The sequence below is a fragment of the Lacerta agilis genome, chromosome 6 (assembly GCF_009819535.1).
Source record: "Lacerta agilis isolate rLacAgi1 chromosome 6, rLacAgi1.pri, whole genome shotgun sequence".
Taxonomy (NCBI): Eukaryota; Metazoa; Chordata; class Lepidosauria; order Squamata; family Lacertidae; genus Lacerta; species Lacerta agilis.
Genome location: NC_046317.1, coordinates 84,933,571 through 84,953,604, shown reverse-complemented (window position 1 = coordinate 84,953,604; position 20,034 = coordinate 84,933,571). Strand labels below are relative to the sequence as shown.

The 20,034-nt window shown below is 42.1% G+C and overlaps 1 protein-coding gene across 4 annotated transcripts in view; it reads left to right on the top strand.

The window, feature by feature from the left end:
• Positions 1-6,390, top strand: part of TAF4 (TATA-box binding protein associated factor 4) — a 75,397-nt gene extending 69,007 nt beyond the window's left edge. For all 4 annotated transcript variants that reach the window (XM_033153678.1, XM_033153674.1, XM_033153675.1 and 1 more), the window contains one exon: positions 4,746-6,390. In XM_033153678.1, the coding sequence (XP_033009569.1) occupies positions 4,746-4,913 (168 nt within the window). In that variant the 3' untranslated portion in view covers positions 4,914-6,390. The remainder of the gene's footprint in view (positions 1-4,745) is intronic.
• The last annotated feature ends 13,644 nt before the right edge of the window (positions 6,391-20,034 follow it).

The following is a 20,034-nucleotide window of genomic DNA, read 5'->3' as shown; positions in this document are numbered from 1 at the left end:
GGGGGCTGGAGTGGTGAATGAATGGGATCCTGTTGGGGCACTACAGTGTATCAGGAAAGGAAGGGCTGAGAATCAAGAAGGTGGAAGAGTGGGAGGACAGTACCACTGTGCACTAAAAAAAAAATAATCCTAATATTTTTCTCTAATATGACCCTGCTAAGGCAAATAGTACCAAACTACTGCTGCTCAGTTTGTGCAAACTGCAACTTCAACTTGTACACCAATTAGCAATCTTTCCAGGTGGTATATCTCCCTCGGTTCTTTTAAAAAAATAAATATAGAAAAATCAGAGCAGAGATTAATTCTCTGGTCTATATATGCCACCTGCTGGTCTCAGCTCATTACTGCCTCTCCACATGCATTCCAAGACATCCAGGAGATGCTGCAAAACCTCCTGCCTCTTCCGATTCAATAACTCACTCCTTTTCCTTGTTTTTGTTAAGTTGACTTACCTTTTAGTAACCATTTTACAAAACAAAAGCTATGTGCTGCTTCTGTAGTCTTAATCTGCAGATGCAGAGTGGTATGCAAATTCAATAAATAACTACAACTACAACTACAGCAACAACACAATATGAGAAGTGATGTAATCTTAGCATATGACCTCCAAAACTGTGCTATTATAGCCCCTGCTGTTCCTTTCCCCCCTTTTAAAAAAATACAGAGCTTTTGCTTCCAACAAAAATCAAATACATTAAAATATCACACATTAAAAGCTTCCCTAAACAGGGCTGCTTTCAGATGTCCTCTAAATGTCTGGTAGTTGTCTATCTCTTTAACATCTGAAGGGAGGACGTTCCACAGGGCGGGCACCACTACCAAGAAGGCCCTCTGCCTGGTTCCTTGTAGCTTTGCTTCTCACAGTGAGGGAACTGCCAGAAGGCCCTCGGCGCTGGATCTCAGTGTCCGGGCTGAATGATGGGGGTGGAGACACTCCTTCAGATATACAGGACCGAGGCCATTTAGGGCTTTAAAGGTCAGCACCAACACTTTGAATTGTGCTCGGAAACGTACTGGGAGCCAATGTAGATCTCTCAGGGCCGGTGTTATGTGGTCCTGACGGCCACTCCCGGTCACTAGTCTAGCTGCTGCATTCTGGATGAGTTGCAGTTTCCGGGTCACCTTCAAAGGTAGCCCCACGTAGAGCGCATTGCAGTAGTCCAAGCGGGAGATAACCAGAGCATGGTGAGACAGTCCGCAGGCAGGTAGGGTCTCAGCCTGCGTACCAGATAGAGCTGGTAAGACAGCTGCCCTGGACGCAGAATTTACCTGCGCCTCCATGGACAGCTGTGAGTCCAAAATGACTCCCAGGCTGCGCACCTGGTCCTTCAGGGGCACAGTTACCCCATTCAGGACCAGGGAGTCCTCCACACCTGTCCTCCTCCTGTCCCCACAAAACAGTACTTCTATCTTGTCAGGATTCAACCTCAATCTGTTAGCCGCCATCCGTCCTCCAACCAATAGTATACTGTTAAACAAATTCACCCTCAGTCATCCATAGTCATGTTTATTGTGGGTTGCAGCAGTTGCTCCTGCCTGACATTTACTGTATTTTTCTGTGTATAAGATGCCTCCATGCGTCACAAAACCCAAAAAGCATCTGCCTGCTCGCCACCAGCAGCCAGCAAGCACATGCACAATTGCCACAGCATAAGCCAATCCACAGCAGCCCTTGCCGCAGCCACCAATCACCAACCCAATGGATGCAGCGGCAGCCAATCCAAAGCTGCCCTTGCCGCAGCAACCAATCACCCACCCAGTCGCCGCTGTCAACCTTCTGCTCATGGCTGCAAACAATCGCCCATCCCCGTCTCCCTTTGCACTACCCATGTATAAGACGGGCCCCGATTCTGAACATTATTTTACAGTAAAATAGCTTGTTTTATACACAGAAAAGCATGGTCATGTTATTAGCCGGAAGGGCTGTGCACATAAAAGGCTGTAAACATGGGGCGCCAGCTGCTTGAATAGTTTTTCATATCATAAGCTGGTCACTGAAGCTGGCTCTAAACTACCTAGGCTGGTTGAAAGTGTCTGGTTGGCTTCCCAGGATGTATAGAAGCTGAGATGTGGGTGGAGACCAGGGACCGAGAGGGAATTTTTTGCACCTTCCCAAAACAACTGCTTGTCCCTCAAGCTCACCCTGCGTTTTGTGGCTTTTACAAGCACATCTGCGTCGGCTTCGAACAGGCTGATATCTTATAGCGCAGGTTCAATGTCTTGCCACATCAATACATTTGGCTTATAATACCAGTGATAGCGATAACCAGAGCTCCCCAGTCCCTGACTCGGGCACTCAGCTTTTTTACTGCCACTGTAAGATTTGCAAATCTTGGGCCTGCCACTCCCCTTTGGCATTTGCTTAGGCCAGCCTTCGCCAACCGGGTACCCTTGAGATATTTGGACTACAGCTCATTAACCCCAGCTTGAATATAGGCCTGACCTCTTTGGAAGCAGAAAGCTGAGACTCTTGCAGCGAGCCAGATATCTTCTGTTCTCTTCAAAGTCCTCCTTCCTTGGAGGTTTCTAAGCAGAGGTTGAATTGGCCATTTCTCATGGATGCGTTAGCTGAGGTTCCTGCATCTAGCTGACTAGATCAGGCATAGGCAAACTCAGCTCTCCAGATGTTTTGGGACTACAACTCCCATCATCCCTAGCTAACAGGACCAGTTGTCAGGGATGATGGGAGTTGTAGTCCCAAAACATCTGGAGGGCCAAATATGCCTATGCCTGGACTAGATGATCGTTGGGTCTCTTCCAACTCTACGATTCTGTGATTCTAAGTGCTATAGATGCATTCATAGGTAGGCCTTTGCTGGGTGATAACATCATGAAGCATTCTCACTCTTGGGGGGGGATCATCCAGTAGTTCCAGGATTCCATTCCCCGAAGACCTGGAAATACCGTGTTTCTCCTAAAATAAGACACCGTCTTATATTTTTTTTCGCTCAACGAAATCACAGTATGGCTTATTTTCAGGGGATGTCTTATTTTAACCATGTCGCATCGGTACGCTGCATAGCCACGCCTCTCCAGGCTGTTTTAATGGGAGGTACCACGTCACTATGGCTTATTTTCAGGGTATGGCTTATTTTTGGGGAACGGCTTATATTTCGCAAATGCACAGAAATCCTGCTATGGCTTATTTTATGGCTATGTCTTATTTTAGGAGAAACAGGGTAGTTATGTGGCTTCATTTGCCTTGTACGTAATGCTACAAAAATGAATGTTCAGTGCTCGTTAAAAAGACACCCCAGAGGATCGAAAATCACAGAATGTGCCTTAGTTTTCCTCTGACTCCTGTGTGGATTCCATAGTTCCCATGATGCTTTGGGTGTCTGGGGACAGACGTCCCCTGCTGCCCCCATGAGTGTGTCTTTATAATGGCTTATGAAACAGATGTTGGCCTGCTGATGCTAAGGCAGAGTAGCACCATTCTAAGAATGTTTCAGTTATATGCCAGCAGGTATTTAATCTGTGCTGTTCATGTCTTTAGCATTCTGCAAAATTGCATTAGCTTTTTACCTGCTGTCTCTGTTCCCCGCTTTATTTCTGTTTTAATGGTTTTAATTATGTCGCACCACTCTTTTTATTGTTATAAGCTACCTCGCTCATCTCTCTTGATACACAAAGTTCAGGGTAGAAATTACTCCAGTTAAACAAGCAAACAAATAAATTGACCACTGAGCGAGGTGGGATAAAAGTCCAGAGGTCTTCTAAAATGTTGATGGATGCTCACGCACCATGGAGCCAGTCTGGTGTAATAGTATGTAAAATGTTGTTTGTTTTAGGTAGGGCCAAGCTGAAACCTGTCCATTTAGAGAGCCTTGAGCCAAGTCATTTGTATTACCATAAAAGTCATGCAGAGAGTCCTGTGGTCTAATCACTTTACTGGGTTGTTGTCAGGATAAGAAATGAAAGCTACTTTACTGAAAGGGGGCTGTAGAGATGCCACTCATCTGACGTGAGTTGCTCCAGCCACTCTGGGTGGCTTCCAACAAATTAAACACAGCAAAACATCAAACGTTAAAAACTCCCCTATCCAGTCCTTCCTTCAGGTGTCTTCTAAAAGTCAAGAATTGTTTATTTCCTTGAGATCTGACGGGAGGGCGTTCCACAGGGCAGGCACAACTACCTGTGTGCCTGTATGTTTCCTGAGCACAATTCAAAGTGTGGTGCTGACCTTTAAAGCCGTAAACGGCCTCGGCCCAGTATACCTGAAGGAGCGTCTCCACCCCCATTGTTCAGCTCTGACTTTTAAAAAACATCTGAAGGCAGCCCTGTTTAGGGAAGTTTTTAATGTTTGGTGTTTTGTTGCTTTTTTATATGTTCTGCTGGGAGCCGCTCAGAGTGGCTGGGGAAACCTGCCAAATGGGCGGGGTATAAATAATAAATATATTATTATTATTACCGTTGTTGTTGATGATGATGATGATGATGTAACTTCACTTCTCTCAGTGAGGGAATTGCCAGAAGGCCCTCTGAGCTTGGACCTCAGGGTCTGGGATGAACAATGGGGATGGAGATGCTCCTTTGACTATATAGGGCTGAGGCCATTAAAGCTTCCCATCCCTGACATAGAGGGAACTTTCTAAGAGATGCATGTTGCTTATTCAGCTATACTGCTAGCTTGGAGAACTAACCCGCTGCGCTGTTCACACGCACAGTATTCTGCACAGCTTCCGCTGCCGTCGCTTCTCCAAGGGCTTGGAAAATAAACTAAATTTTCCTCTTTCCGTTTTCAGGGATCCAGCACGAGTGTGGCGGTGCCAGGCAGCTCTGGAGTCGGAACAGCCAGGCAGTTTACACGGCAAAGGATAACGCGGGTGAACCTCAGGGACCTCATATTATGTTTAGAAAATGAGCGAGAGACAAGCCATTCACTATTGCTATACAAAGCATTCCTTAAGTAAAAAAAGTGGAGAACATCAAGGTATTTTTGGCGGAGAAGACACCTGGGGACACTTTTTTTATATATATTTGCAGATTACGCCTTTTTGTAACGAGCATATGGGATACTGTTTAAAAAAAAACAACCCCACACACCCCATCAACAAACCATCACCACCACCACTCTGAGACAACCACCTCTTTACAAGGAACCGTTTTCTAGTCCCATTTATTATAAACTCTTTGGTGTAAGAGAGAGATCCCTTTCCTTGACAGTAAGGAGACTTGCAAAGGCCTGAGGAGTCGATAAGAGGACAATTTAAAGTTTAACTCATCTCTTTGATTGAGTGGCCTTCTTGCCAAACAAGCCATATTATAGAGACTGATGGAACCGTTTAGCAAATAACCAGCTACTCTGTGTCAGATCCTGTAGCAATTTCAACATTAATTGTGCATTTTAGTTCAGTTTTACTTAACGAGTTGAATTATATAGGTATATGTCTACAGCAGATGACCTCATTTTATTTTAGCTTTTAAAAGGAGTCAGTTAGCAAAGCGAACTGATTTTAATAAATATTTATCTTTTCCTGCCCAAAATTGTTCAGATCCTAGATTACACTTAATTTTAAGCGTAACCTCAATTCTTTTAATCTTGTTATTATCGCTTATTAGAGGCAAACCCCCCACTCTGAAGGCCCACAAAGGAGGGTTACTTCTGAATGTTTTATCAGCATCTGTAAAAATAGAAAAAGAAAAAAAAGAAATGCATTTTATTTGCTATAGTTTGTAAAGCTGTAAAGTTTAAAACAAAAAAAGGAAAAAGGAAAAAAAGAAAAAACCTTTTCAGCATAAATATATTTTACTTGCACTGTGTTTTTTAGCGAAAGTGAAAGCTTAGATTAAATAAAAATCAAAGTTGAGAGGAATCATCAAAAAAGACAGTTTCTCAGTGTGAAATCAAGTGTTGAAAAATGGTTGGTGTATTTTGTCAGTAAATGTACATAATTTTTGGCACATAACATTAAAAAATGGCTATGTAAACTATAATTATTTTGCTAAAAGACTGTATGCAAGCTATGGGCTTACTTTAAAGACGTCCAGAGCAAAATTCCCCTCTTTGTACCTATTTTTTTATTACAAATATACTAATTGGTTCTTTATATTTTCAGAGGTTATTGTATTAAATTGTCTATTGATAGTACTTTTATGACTGTAAATATGTCGGCTTTCTTTGTGTGAACTCTCATGTTAGATTTTAAGGGCAGGGGCCACCGGGAACACTTCTTGCGCAAATCCTATTGAAACGAAGGGAGCTCTGCAACACGTACTGGCATTGGGTTTCAACGGAGCCTTGTGCGAGAAGCGTTTCCGGTGGATTGCACCTTAACTCTTTTTGTGTGTAAACTGAATGCTGATCAGTATTTTTATCAAACACCCTACAAACTGTTACACCTTTTTATTTCGTCTTTTAGGGAATAAAAATCCTGTCTTTCCATTTTATTTTCATGTAAATTTTGCACAGTTCCTTGTTCATATGTAAATATTTTACTTTCAGAAATGAAGTTTTTAATTGCTATTGTTTTATATAGGATTGAAAGAAAATTAACTCCTTTATTAAAAACAAATTTATCTGTATCTGTGTATGTATTTTTGCTCCAAAAAAAAAAAAAAATACTTCTGTTTCTGGATTTATTTAATTTCTCCCCACCCCGACCCTACACTGCTACCCTACTCCCTAAAATATTCGAAGAAATAACCTCTCTTGGTTTTAAGCAGTGTTGGGAAGTTAACAATTCATCAGGGTGATCAGTGCCTGAAATAAAATTACAAACTGTATGCCAAGGAAACTCAGCTTCTGCACTTGGAATAAATTATGCTAGTTATATAAACCTGCAAATATGTACTTTGCCTAATCAGTTCTGCGTCTTAAGATTCAGCTACTGTGGTATAGTGGTTAGAATACTGGATTTGGGAGAAGAAAAGCTGGGTTCAAGTCCCTATAGAAGCCTTCCTCAACTCCAGCCTGTAGACTGCATTTCCAGTTGAAGTTTCTGAATTGTAGAGCACATTTACAAAAGTCCAATCCGGATGTCGTCAGAGCATGCAGTATTTGCTGTGCGGCCTGGGCTTTGGGGATTTCTGGTTCCAAATAGCAGGAAGGCAGCAGGCTGGGCATGGCTGCCCTGCTAAGCGACCTTGCGCCAGCCACCTTTCCCCAGCAGAATAGTTGGGAAAATATTTATGCCAACCTGAGCTCAGGGTGCAACGGAGGGAGATAAATCCAAAAGGTAAGTTTGGCTGCTTGTTTATTTTACAAAGGTTGATCAGGAAAGAGCAAGCAAGAGGGGGAAGCTGCGGGGAGAAGCACGGAGATTAGATAGAAACACGTAGGCTTCACACACACACAAAAAAAGAGAAAGGCAGGGAAACAAATTATAATTCTGAGATTAAAAAAGGTGAATCCTGTGTCATCTAATCCTGTGTCATCTGAATCCTGTGTCATTTTGATGCATGTTGGAAGTGCGATGGAAGGCACCACCACCTGGGCAAATTGGCTTCCGATATTTTCCTAGGTACTACCTACACGCTGGCAAGTTTACATTTATAGTTTTAGGAACTAGGTATCTAAAAAAACAAACAAAAAAGCTTTCTAGGACATTTTCAAGGATGCTGACCTTTGGCCTAATAATATAGCCTGGATAGCTCAGCTGGTTAGAGCATGGTACTGATAATGTCAAGGTTGCAGATTTGATCCCCACATCCGCATATTACACACACACACACACACACACACACACACACACACACATATATATATATATATATATATATATATATATATATATATATATATAATTTTTTATTGTTTTTATATAAATACATTGAGAAAAACTTTCACATTTATCTTTCCATTCATTTAATATTTTGGCCTTTTATGGCCATGACTTCCCTCAAATCCGCCACATGATTTTCTAATATCTATTACTTTATACTACTTAACTCAATCATTGCTTTAAATAATCATATCCAACTTAATCACTGTAATTTCATATTTACAATGACATTTCTTCGATAGTCTACAAAGCTTCTTGCAGTCCTATCAACGTATTTGATTGAATACCATTGTCTTTTAAATAATTTGTAAATGTAGTCCAGTCTTTGATGAATTTTTGGTCCCGCTGTTCTCAGATGCTTCCTGTCACTTTATCCAATTCCAGTCTCTCTTTATCTTAGTCCAAACCATTTCATAGTTGTCTTGAAAGAGGTTAATATTTTTTGATGTTAACCATATTCCTAAATATTTAACTTTTTTGACCACTTCAATATTTGTTTGTTGTTGCATTTTTTCAGTTGTTCCATTATTCATATTTTTGACCAACATTTTAGTCTTCTTTTTATTTAGCTTGAATCCTGCAACTTGGCCGAATTCTTCCGTCTCTTCCAATACTGCTTTGGAGCTCTCTAAAGCTTCTTCAATTGTCAGTACCAAGTTATCGGCAAAGGCTTTTACTTTGTTGTTTTCTTCTGACCGTTATTCCTTTAATTCTTTCTGATTGTCTTATTGTTGTCAGGAGAACTTCCAGGACCGAAATGAATAATAATGGTGATAGTGGACACCCTTGTCTTGTACCTTTAGTTATTTCTATATTTTCAGTCAATACATTATTTACAATTATTTTGGCTCTTTCTTCCAAATATATTGCTTTAATACGTCTTAGGACTCTTTCACCGATATCCATTACTTCCAGATTCTTTATCAATAAGTCCCAAGAAATATTGTCAAATTCTTTTTCTGTATCCACAAAAATCATTGCTGCTTGCTTTTCATTCCTGGCTGTCAGGTATTCGATGATGTTTATCACATCACATCCGCATATTCCTGCATTGCAGAGAGTTGGACTTTGATGATCCTCAGCGTCCCTTCGACTCTACAGTTCTGTGATTCTATGTTTTTGTGTGTACGTATTTATTTCTGTGCTTCAATAAGTGTTGGGGGATACACCCAAGTTCAGGGCAGAGGTACCTGAGGGATGGGGATGAATAGCAAACCATGGAGAATGCTGACATTTATGATTGCATCTGAGCTCCCTAAGACTCTTCTGAGTAAACCAGTTGCTTGAAAGGAACTCGTTCTAATTCAAGTTCTAGTTCAAGCTTATCCTGCCCAAAAATGAATTAGTTACAGTTCATGTTCATCCTTTTACAAAATGGACTAATTAAGTTCATGTTTGTCCAATGAACATTTTAGTTCATAAAAAGTTCATTCCTGGCAAAACAGTTTCAGCATTCATAATTTTACAAGCTGCTGTGAAGAAGTATAAGGTCCAAAGGATTCCTTTTAATTTGTGCCAGATGTACAGCTGTTAAAGGTACAAGACATCATTTTTCCTACAAGAGCATATCCCTTCAGCAAGGAAGAGACAGGAAATGCTTCACATTCCTTCTGAATTCTTAGCAGCAATGATTAAGTGTCCTTGGTGACAACAGCATCTCTATCTGTCTAATAAGGCTTAGAACATTGCCATCACTTTTTGCTTTCTAACTTTATACAAGTATGATTCATGCTTTTTAAAAAAATGAAAGCTAAGATTGGGCTTCCTCCTTTGGTGGTGGAAGAAATTAATGCAAAGAGGGACTAGAAATCATTCAAAGTTCTGCCCCAAAATGAACTTAGTTGTCAGATAGACTAAAGGCAATTATTTTCATTTTTTAAAATTAGTTTCCCAATATTATTCCAATCATAGCCCCATTATAACAATGCCAATTCATATCTAATTAATACAAATTAATCAAATACCGGATTATACATTTTAGTTAAAATGACTCCCCCGCATGCTAGATTTGATGGCTTCCTTTTTTTCTGTGTTCCAAAATCTTATTATTTCAGTTACACTCCAGTTACAATTATAATCCTTTATAGAGCAGCTGCAATCCTGATGATTTCTATTCGTGTTGTTACATCAAATAATTTATAAAACTTCAAGTGAGGAAGTCTGTCTGTTATCATTCTTTCATGTGTGTGGCAATTACTTTGTCTGATACGTTTCTTCCTGTCCATGTATGATGTGTCTGTCTTTCCTCAGATTGTTGCTGTTACCCATCATGACTTGGATGTCCCATTGTTTTCCAAGCGTCTCTCCATCGCTCCATCCCATGGTTATTTTGCACAGAAAACTCTGGCAGTAAATAAGCTGTTCTCATCATTAACCCTCCCCCCCTCCGAGCTTAGGAAAAGCAGTCCGTCGGACTGCAGATTATTTAATAAGAAAACCTCCATGCCACTTTCCTGGCAGCCCACAGAATCCTTTCATCCTTACAGCTGAAGATTTATGACCAATTAGCCTTCAAGTTAGATTAAATTCCAAATTCCTTTTCAGTTCCCTTTGTAGATAGTACAGAGTAGGTTGGCTCTTCATTTCTAGCACAATGCTTTCGCAGTGTAGAGCTTCCCCCTTTCTCCCCTTTTCACACACATAGTTCCATTTTTGTTGTTAAATTCCATATTAGTAATCTAATTGATTCTAACCACCCTTGTACATAATATTTTTTAACTTGAATTCCGGGGAGGGTTGCCAAATCATAAATGTAGAGAAAAAACTTTGAATAAACAAACTGTGGGCTCCTCTCCCTCCACTGTCTGGCACCGAAAGAAATCTTATCTCAATCCAAACCTTTAAGTCCATTGCAGCTGTGTTGTTCCACAGTTTGTGATATCATCTCTTCTAGCACATGCCTGTAATTTAATCTCCCATTAACAGGGTAACCTCTGCTTCCAGGAACGGAGTTGGGGGGTTGCGGCAGATGGAGTGCTTGGCAGCCAGTACCCTTGTCTGCTCTTGCATTTCATGGGGAAGCGAGTGCCAGACCTCAGGGCAATCTGCAGGTGAAGCCTGTTCTTCTCACACCCAGATGCTGTATTGTTTTAATACTTGATTAGGAGCCGCCCAGAGTGGCTGGGGAAACTCAGCCAGATGGGCGGGGTACAAATAATAAATTATTATTATTATTATTAGAGAGGAATGACTTTCCCCCATCATTCTTTGTCTATCTCCTCCTGTCTCTCCCTGCAATGTCGAGGGAGACTTCCATTCCTGGTGCACCGGAAATGGAAGGACAAAGGCAATTAATTTCAGGTGTAGTTCAGAGATTTTTGAAACTAGTTCAGTGTGCATTGTTCAGCTGAACTAGTTCATTCCAAGCAATATGGTAAACGTGTAGCATTGCACTGTAAAGTTATCTGACGATACGTTTTTCAGTTTGGTCCAATGCATGCTTACTCAGGAGTAAGTCCTCCTGAGATCAATGGGATTTATGCCCAAGTCAAAGCAGATTGAATTTGCAGCATTTGATGTGCTGTTCTGCAAGGCCTGAGAACATTTTGTGTTTGCGGTAGAGACTTTAAAACTCCACACTTGTAATTATGTACGTAGCATAAGCGTGGAATGTCAGCACCTGTGTTTTGTTCCACTTCGGAAAGTCCAGCTGCTGACTAAGTTTTGTACGTGTATGTTGGGACAGAACAACGTACGTGGGTTTTATCACTAGCAAAAGTTCATTTTCCTCATGCGCAAGGAGAATAATTGAAATAGAACCATCTTCTTAGGAATTTTATAATTATATGTGATCAGCAGACCTTTGGACACGCAAAGAAGTTGTATTCATTTTCTTAAATTTATAATCCAACATTTTTGTTATGGACACCAATGTAGTATACATGTATTTTCTCAGGAAGCTACCCCCACCCCAGGCACAGACTAGATCAATAGCTGCTTAGCTTTAGTTAGTTGGTGGCTTCGCATGTCTTCAGACCATACCCTGAGACACGTGACATCAGGTTATGCCAGGCATTGGCAAACTCCAGACCTCCAGATGTTTGGGACTGCAATTCCCATCATCCCTTGCTAACAAGACCAGTGGTCAGGGATGATGGGAATTGCAGTCCCAAACATCTGGAGGGCCGGGGTTTTCCTATGCCTGGGTTATGCAGAATGAGGGATGATTATATAGCTTGAAAGCAGAACAAATGTGTTACATGCAACAGGAAAATCCCCAGCATCTCTAAGTAGTTGCTTCCTGAAACCCTGGAGAGCCACTGCCAGTCTGTGACAACATGGGCATAGCAAGGGGGGGCCCCATGTTCCATAATGGAGGGGGTGACAAATTATCAAGGAATTTATTATTATTATTTTTTTAGAATTTATTTTGGAAAATGCCTGCTTCGAAGGTCTTATCTTACTATACTAGGGATTATATAACTATATATGAAATTTCATGCATATCGGTTAATATCTTGACCCTCCTCCACCAAAATAGCTGTTCACTTGGCTGTTTTCCTATGTCACGAAGGCTGAAATTTCACTTCAGAGAACACTTACTGTTCCCAACCCTAACCCTGTGGAAAGCCATCTAATTAGACTTTAATTTGATTTGGAGATGTTTTTAGGAGGTAATTTAATTGTTTGATTTTATACCAATGTTATGTATCTGATGTTAGCCACCCTGAGCCCAACTTCGGCCAGGGAGGGTGGGATATAAAAAAATGTTATTATTATTATTACTTGTTATTATTCCTTTGTAAGAAAATATGAAATAACGTAAAACCATTTTTGCGGGGGGGGGGGAAATCAATGGGCCTTTTTTTGGACAAATTTTCCGTACCGGGTACCACCTGACCTTCCCATGCCTTGGGGGGGGGGTTTGACAAAAAGTTTTTTTGCCCCCGGGTACCAATTTACCTTGCTATGCCCCTGCGTGACAATACTGAGCTAGAAGTGCTTTTCTGACTCCGTAGAAGGCAGTTTCCTCTGCTTTTCCTTCTTTGCACAAGGAGACTGGAATGCATGTTATTAAAGGAAAGCGGAAATATATAATTATACATTTTAAAAAAGCACAAATCCAGTGGTCTGTATATACCATGTATATTCTTTTTAATGTACCTAAAATTGCTAGGCACTGTGCAAAATAGAATAAGGTAAAACAACGTCTGCAGCTATGCTTATAATATGAAGTGAAGACACGGTAGGGAGGAAATTAAAGAGGAAAGAGTCACTTGAATGTAAAAACAAATGAGAGATGGATATCACCTGGAAATTTATTCCTATGATAGGGGGCTTCAACAGTAAAGAGATGTAGGCAGGGGGTAGAGAGCAATCATGGGTTTCAGAAGACAGCAAATTGACTATAAACCTGCTTATTTTGCTAATTCTTCTAGTAATCTCCCATGTGGCAAGAAGCCTCCAGTTGACTGTAGCAGCTTAAGGTTCCAACTGCTGCTGCAATCACAGTTGGACAGCCCCATCTCCTCCCTCCGTGGCGATTTCCTGTACCAACACATTTACCTATTGTTGTTCTTCTGTAAGTTGTAAAGCCACAAAAGAATGGGAGAAAAGAAAGGGAGCGAGTTCAGTCAAAACAATAAGCCATAAAATTTACTAACTACTGTATTGTAGAATTCAGTATTGCACAACACCTCAGGCTTTCTAGCTCCTATGGCAGTGATGATAGCAGGATTTCTTCTTTTGGGTGGGTGGGTAAGGCTTCCGTCTTGCTGGTTTTTTTATTTTTTGTTTTTTTAGTCTAGCAAGGCTGCTGTGCCTGTTCAGTCTTCACTGATTTGAAATATTTGTTGCCATGCCTTTTTTAAAAAAAATATATATATGTATTTTTATTAAAGATTTTCCTGGTTTACAAAAGTATGTGCTTTTTTCCAAGTAACATTTTTTGTGGTGTAAATGGGCATTATTGCCTTGGAAGATGTTTAGCAGGTTGTCATGCCTTTCAAGGCTAAGAACTTCCAAGGTTAAATACAATTATGAAAACAAAGCATTTAAGGCAATACAGTGGTACCTTGGTTTAAGAACAGCTTAGTTTATGAACAACTTGTATTAAGAACGCTGCAAACCAAGAAGTAGGTGTTTTGGTTTGTGAACTTTGCCTTGGAAGCAGAACATGTTTTGCTTCCCGTTGAGTGTGTTCCATTTGTAAACTGAGTCCCCCGCTGCTATGAGAAAGCACGCCTTGGTTTAAGAACACTTTGGTTTAAGAACGGACTTCCGGAACGGATTAAGTTCGTAAACCAAGGTACCATTGTACTGGAACAACAGAAAAGCAATAAAACAGCATGTTTAGTGGACAGCTGAACAATGCCAAAGACTGCATCTCAGGCAATTCAAAAGGCCTGTATCCAGCCATCCACTTCCAACATAGACAGACAGAAATTTTATTGCAGCTATAAGCCCCATATAGACATATAAACATAAACATAGCGAGGAACAAGGCATAAAAACACAGGGATACACAGTAATCACAATGACAGAATATCGTACCACGGCCGTCGGAAGTAAACCTACATCAAGTAGTATTAAAACTGCAATCTAGAGGGGAAATGCTAAAACAACAACAACAAAAAAAACCTTTATTAGTCATGTAGTTGGCCGTTTCGCCTTTTTTTGGGACAAAACAGAGTTTAAAAACCTTGCCACCTGCAAGGTTATATAAAGATCATTGTCTTGCAAAGTTAGGGCAAGGTGAGACTCTGCTGGAGTACCCACAATTTTCTAAATGATTGGTCTTAGTAGATTTGCCCGGGCGTCTCTGTGCAGAGGGCAAGAAAAGATTATATGATGAAGTGACTCCGTCGACTTATTGTCGCAGACCACTTCCAACATACATTTAGTGCGAGGTGAGCAGGGGTAGAGGAAGGGGGGTGCGGTGGGGGGCAGTCTGCCCCGGGTGCCACCTCTGAGGTGGGTGACAAAATGCCAGGTGGCACTCACTGTGGGGTCTGCAGTGGGCCCGAGCCATTCGTCTCTCCTGGGAGTGACGCAGTGGCTTAGGCGCCCGCAGGCTCTGCACTGTCCAAACGGTCCGCCTGCTGCCTCCCCCTCAGTGGTAGAGTGGCTGAGTGGGAGGAGGCAGGCAGACGCCTTGGAGGCCCCGCGGAGCATCCTGCCCCGGCTGGCCCCACCCCTGTGGACAGCTGGTCCTTCCCCTGGGTGCAGGGCGCATGCGCTGCCCCAGGCACCCAATCGGCTTGCTCTGCTGCTGGGGAGGGCAGGTGGCATCTCACCTGGGTCTCAGGTAGGACCCCTTCCCAGCTCTGCCTGCAGTGGCAGCTGGTGGACCTTGGACCAGGAGGTCACAAAGAAGAAGAAGAAGAAGAAGAAGAAGAGTTTGGATTTGATATCCCGCTTTTCACTACCCGAAGGAGTCTCAAAGCGGCTAACATTCTCTTTTCCCTTCCTCCCCCACAACAAACAATCTGTGAGGTGAGTGGGGCTGAGAGACTTCAGAGAAGTGTGACTAGCCCAAGGTCACCCAGCAGCAGCATGTGGAGGAGTGGAGATGCGAACCCAGTTCCCCAGATAATGAGTTTACCACTCTTAACCACTACACCACACTGGCTCAAGGGTGGTCTGAGGAGGTTGCATAGGAGGGGCCAGTGGGCAATGAAAAGGTTGTTGGTTTTTCTTTATCTTAAAGTGGTCAATGATGCTACGCAGGAACGGGGTTGGTTAATTGAAGCTCACAGGTGTATGTTTGCAGTTTGACCTACTTAGCTGCACACCTGTGGTCTCTTGACTATTTGACTAATTAAAAGGGGAGTTTACTTTCTGCACCGGAAGCAGGAAGGGATGTGAGCAGATAATTGATTATTTGAAACTGTATTTAAGTTGATTAAATGTTTTGTAAGCTGCTGGTGAGGAGGAGTGATGGTTTGCAGCGTTTGGCTGTTACGTTTTTGAAAATAAAACTAAGCAAAGATACTGCACACAGCCTTTTATTTCTACACTCCAGTTGCTGCGCACACTCTGTGTTGGCGAAAAAGCCCAACAAAGGTGCCACACAGGACTCTTAACAAGGGCCTCCACAAACTCCCAGACCTATGGAAAAAGATTATTATCCTCCTTCAGTTTATTCACTTCTGGGCCTACTTTCCAGAATATGGTCTGAAGTGTTGGGATGTGAGTTGGACCAGGACCTGGGAGAACAAGATTAAAACCAGCACTTGGCCATGAAGCCCGCTGTGAGTCTTTGGGTCAAAAATAAAAATGTAAAGGGAGATGATACAATTCTGCTTGTGTTATTCTGATTCTAAAGGGATGTGGAGCTTAAGTTTGGAATCGTACAAAAAAGAAGAAGCAAACCTAAGAACCAAAGGGGGGGGAAAAAATCTGGGGCACAACCAGAATGTTCTGGCCCACAAACATTTGTTTTTACATGCAGGACCTTGGCAAATCCAATGGGTGGATGTCCTCTGGGACAGTCTTGCCTAGTGGGTTGTGGGAAAGGTGAGCTTCTATCCAGAGAAAATGTGGCAACCTCGCGTTAATATCAATTCAAGTAGCTGAGGAAGGAATTTCAAACTGACACTTCTGTATTTAGAAACAGAGGAAGGTAACTGAAAACAAACAGGATACGTTTAAACAACCTCACTTTATCTGCTGGTGTTGGGGAACGGTGTAAGTTTTCTAAGTGGTATTGAAGCAGATTCTCTCTGGGGTGTTTGCAGAAATAGCTCAGCAAGATTTCAAATTTAACAGCATCTTTACAAGATAAGAGTCTGCGTTATACTATCATCTCCTGGAAGTTCCCCCTGCTTTTGGACAGCAGGTGGTGCTGTCAGCCTGCACATTATAATAGTTAAGTGCACTCTGCATCAGAGTGCAAAAGTTATTTTTCCTCTATCAGTTACTCCCTGGCTCCCTTTTTGGTAAGAAACAGCTTTGCTGAAAAAGGAAAGTTTGCCTAAAAAGGATATATGACGAACATTTCATCTGTGGTAACAGAGACTGGAACAGGAATGTTCAAAGTTTGATACTACCAGGGGAGACTTCAGCTAGAACATTGTTTTCGGAAGAGTCGTAAGAACATAAAAAGGACCCATCAAGTCCACAACCAGATGCCTATAGAGACCCCACAAGCAGGACCTGGGGCAACAGCACACTTCCCACTTCTCATGCCCCCAGCAACTGGCATTCATATTGCCTCCAGCAGTGGAACAACGGAAGGGAAATAAACAAGAATAAACTGCACTAGCGTCATGCGTGACACAACTTGCTCTCTGTTCCGGCGGAGCGCTAAGGGGGACTTGGAAACTGACGAGTCTTCTTTCTTCTTCTTTACTAAATTTCTGTGCCACCCTCCGTCCGAGGATCACAAGATGGTTTACAATATAAAAACACCAAAATACATAACATACAAAGGTAAAGGTAAAGGACCCCTGACAGTTAAGTCTAGTCGCGGACGACTCTGGGGTTGCAGCGCTCATCTCGCTCTATAGGCCGAGGGAGCCGGCGTTTGTCTGCAGACAGTTTTTCCAGGTCATATGGCCAGCATGACTAAGCCACTTCTGGCGAAACCAGAGCAGCGCACGGAAACACCATTTACCTTCCCGCCGGAGCGGTACCTATTTATCTGCTTTCACTTGACGTGCTTTCAAACTGCTAGGTTGGCAGGAGCTGGGACCGAGCAACGGGAGCTTTTTAAAATGGGAAAAGTTGACAGCTATGCCCTGGGCAAGAGTTTTGGAAGTGTCTGTGGCAATGGGGAATGGGAATATAACACTGGGTCTCTTTCTCTGATGTTGGAGCTCCCTTTCTCCCCCATCCCAGAGAATAAAATTCCATGCTTCCTATTGAAGAAGAAGAAGAGTTTGGATTTTATATCCTGCTTTTCACTACCTCCCCCACAACAAACACTCTGTGAGGTGAGTGGGGCTGAGAGACGTCAAAGAAGTGTGACTAGCCCAAGGTCACCCAGCAGCTGCATGTGGAGGAGCGGAGACGCGAACCTGGTTCACCAGATTACGGGACTACCGCTCTTAACCACTACACCACACTGGCTTCTTGGTGCCAGGATGCCTTTCCGAGACTGTCCTGCTACAATTTTATCTGATAATTGTAAGCTGCCTTGGGATTTCTCTCCGAGCTGAATGACAGTGCAGCAAAAATTTCAAATCGACCGGAAGCCAAAGGAGGCGAATGCAATTTGTTAAAAGAGAGAATCCAAAGGAGATTGGAGCGAGGATCGTGGTTCTGGGGATGGATGTGTGTGGGCCTTCCTTCCACGGATGCCTTGCAGTTGAAAGGGAGAGCCATTTCCTCCAGGTTGCTTCCTGTATTGTGATTTTATTAAGGCGAGGAGTGGCTGCTTCAGATCAACTCTCTGCACCCGCAGGTGCGTTGTCTGAATGAGCGAGCCAAGTGTTAGCTTATTAGGTAGCAAGAAAGCTTTGAACAGGCTCTTGTTAAAGCAACGGCATCAGCAACAAAGCAGAGGAGGTCGGAAAGACTGGTTGGAGAAATGATGTCTTAGCAGGTCAAAACAACTTGTGAAAGCAACAGCAGACTTTAAAGAAAATAATGATGCTACACATTCGGAGGAAGCAAAGGCAGTGAATAAAACATACAGTCTTGGTGTTAGAACAAGGCAGCATCCGAGGGAAGGGACTGTAATAATCATGATCATAAACAACTTTGTCACATTCTCGTGAAAAGCTCTTAAGAACTTTAGAATCAAACTGGGACTCTCTTACTGCAGAAGATATTTGGGTCTCTTCTTTTTGGTGGTGTAAACAATTGGGACTGTGGCTTGTGAAAGAGACGTATAAGGTTCTTAATTACCAAATGGGGAAATTGTGAAAGCTGTCTTCACTTACACAAGGTTAAAGAAAATAAAAAAGCAGATTGGTAGTATCACATTGATAGATTCTATTATTATGCCACAGTAAAATAAAAGCTTTGAAATTGGGTTTAGGACCAATTCCAGCTGAAGTTAAGCACCCCGTCCCCCACTGATTTTAATGGAAGACATGCACCTGTTTATAAATGTGTATAACAACAACAACAACAACAACAACAACCTTCCTGAAAACAGATTGAGATAAGCACTAAATAAAGAGAGAAAATAGTATAATCGTCATGCAAGCGTTGTTCAAGCAAATCAGGATAGCAGCTCAACAAAAAAGATCATCTAGTGGAGACCCTGCTTAGTTTCAGAAAGGTAGTAGCCTTCAGACCATACTATGGGGCAATCCCATAACCAAAGTTTCAAAACAAATATTTGATTCTTTTTCCAGATTAATAAATTCCTCTGACTTCTTTTTCTCTTGCATTAAAAAAAACCTAACACCCTACCCATCATGGGGGGGGGGGAGTCTGTGTCTCCAGCTTTTCCAACTCCCTGCCCTTGATGGCCTTATAAGTCACTGCAGGAAAGGGACCATGAGTAGAATAGTAGAATCATTGAATTGTAGAGTTGGAAGGACCCCCAAGGCACACCTAGTCCAACCCACAGTTGTCCCTGGATGGGCTCGAACCACCAACCTTTTGGTTAACAGCCAAATGCACTGACCCATTGCGCCGCCTGTGGACTAACATCATGGGAGGCGTTCTAGGGCTAAGGTGAAACTGCAAAGCTCCCTTGTTATTTTTGCTATTGGATGGATGCTGCAGTTTGGTTACGTAATCTTGTTATAGTAATGAAATGTGATTTTTTTTTTGGTATGCTATTATATTTGCTATGCTATTAATTGGTTGCTGTTTCATTTTTTTTTTTTTGCTATGTTATTATGACATTGTCTTAATCGTTGTTTGCTTAATGAACTCCCGTCTCTTTGTTACCATCTGTTTCGAGCACGATTTTGTGTGTGTAAAAGCGGCATACAAATAGAAGGAGCGCGTGAGATTGAAGCACATTTTTTTTCTCTCCTGAAGAAAAGGAAAAGCTGGTTGGATATTCCGCAGCCTCCCCTGACTCTCCTGGCAACCAAAGACACCTTCACCCTTGTCATACCCTCGTTTCAAAAGGGCTCTGCTGAGAGGTAATCTTATTTGTAATATAATCAGTCTGTTTACTGGTTGGGGAAATATCATCAAGTATTACTTTAAGATACTTAGGAGATGTGACATACTCTCAAGTAGAAGCCACCCCTTTAGAATGTAAAGGTATTAGTTGGCTGGATTTGCTAATAGAAAAAACAAGCTACGGTTTTATCAAGTCTGACAGTGGGAGAGCAGTTTATTACGCTGGCTGATCACATACACTGTTCTCAGAGAGGAAGGGTATTAGAGAGAGATGGCACATCATTAGCTGTAAGTAGAGGTGCCTTGCCATCTGCATACATAAATCACTCCCAGCAAA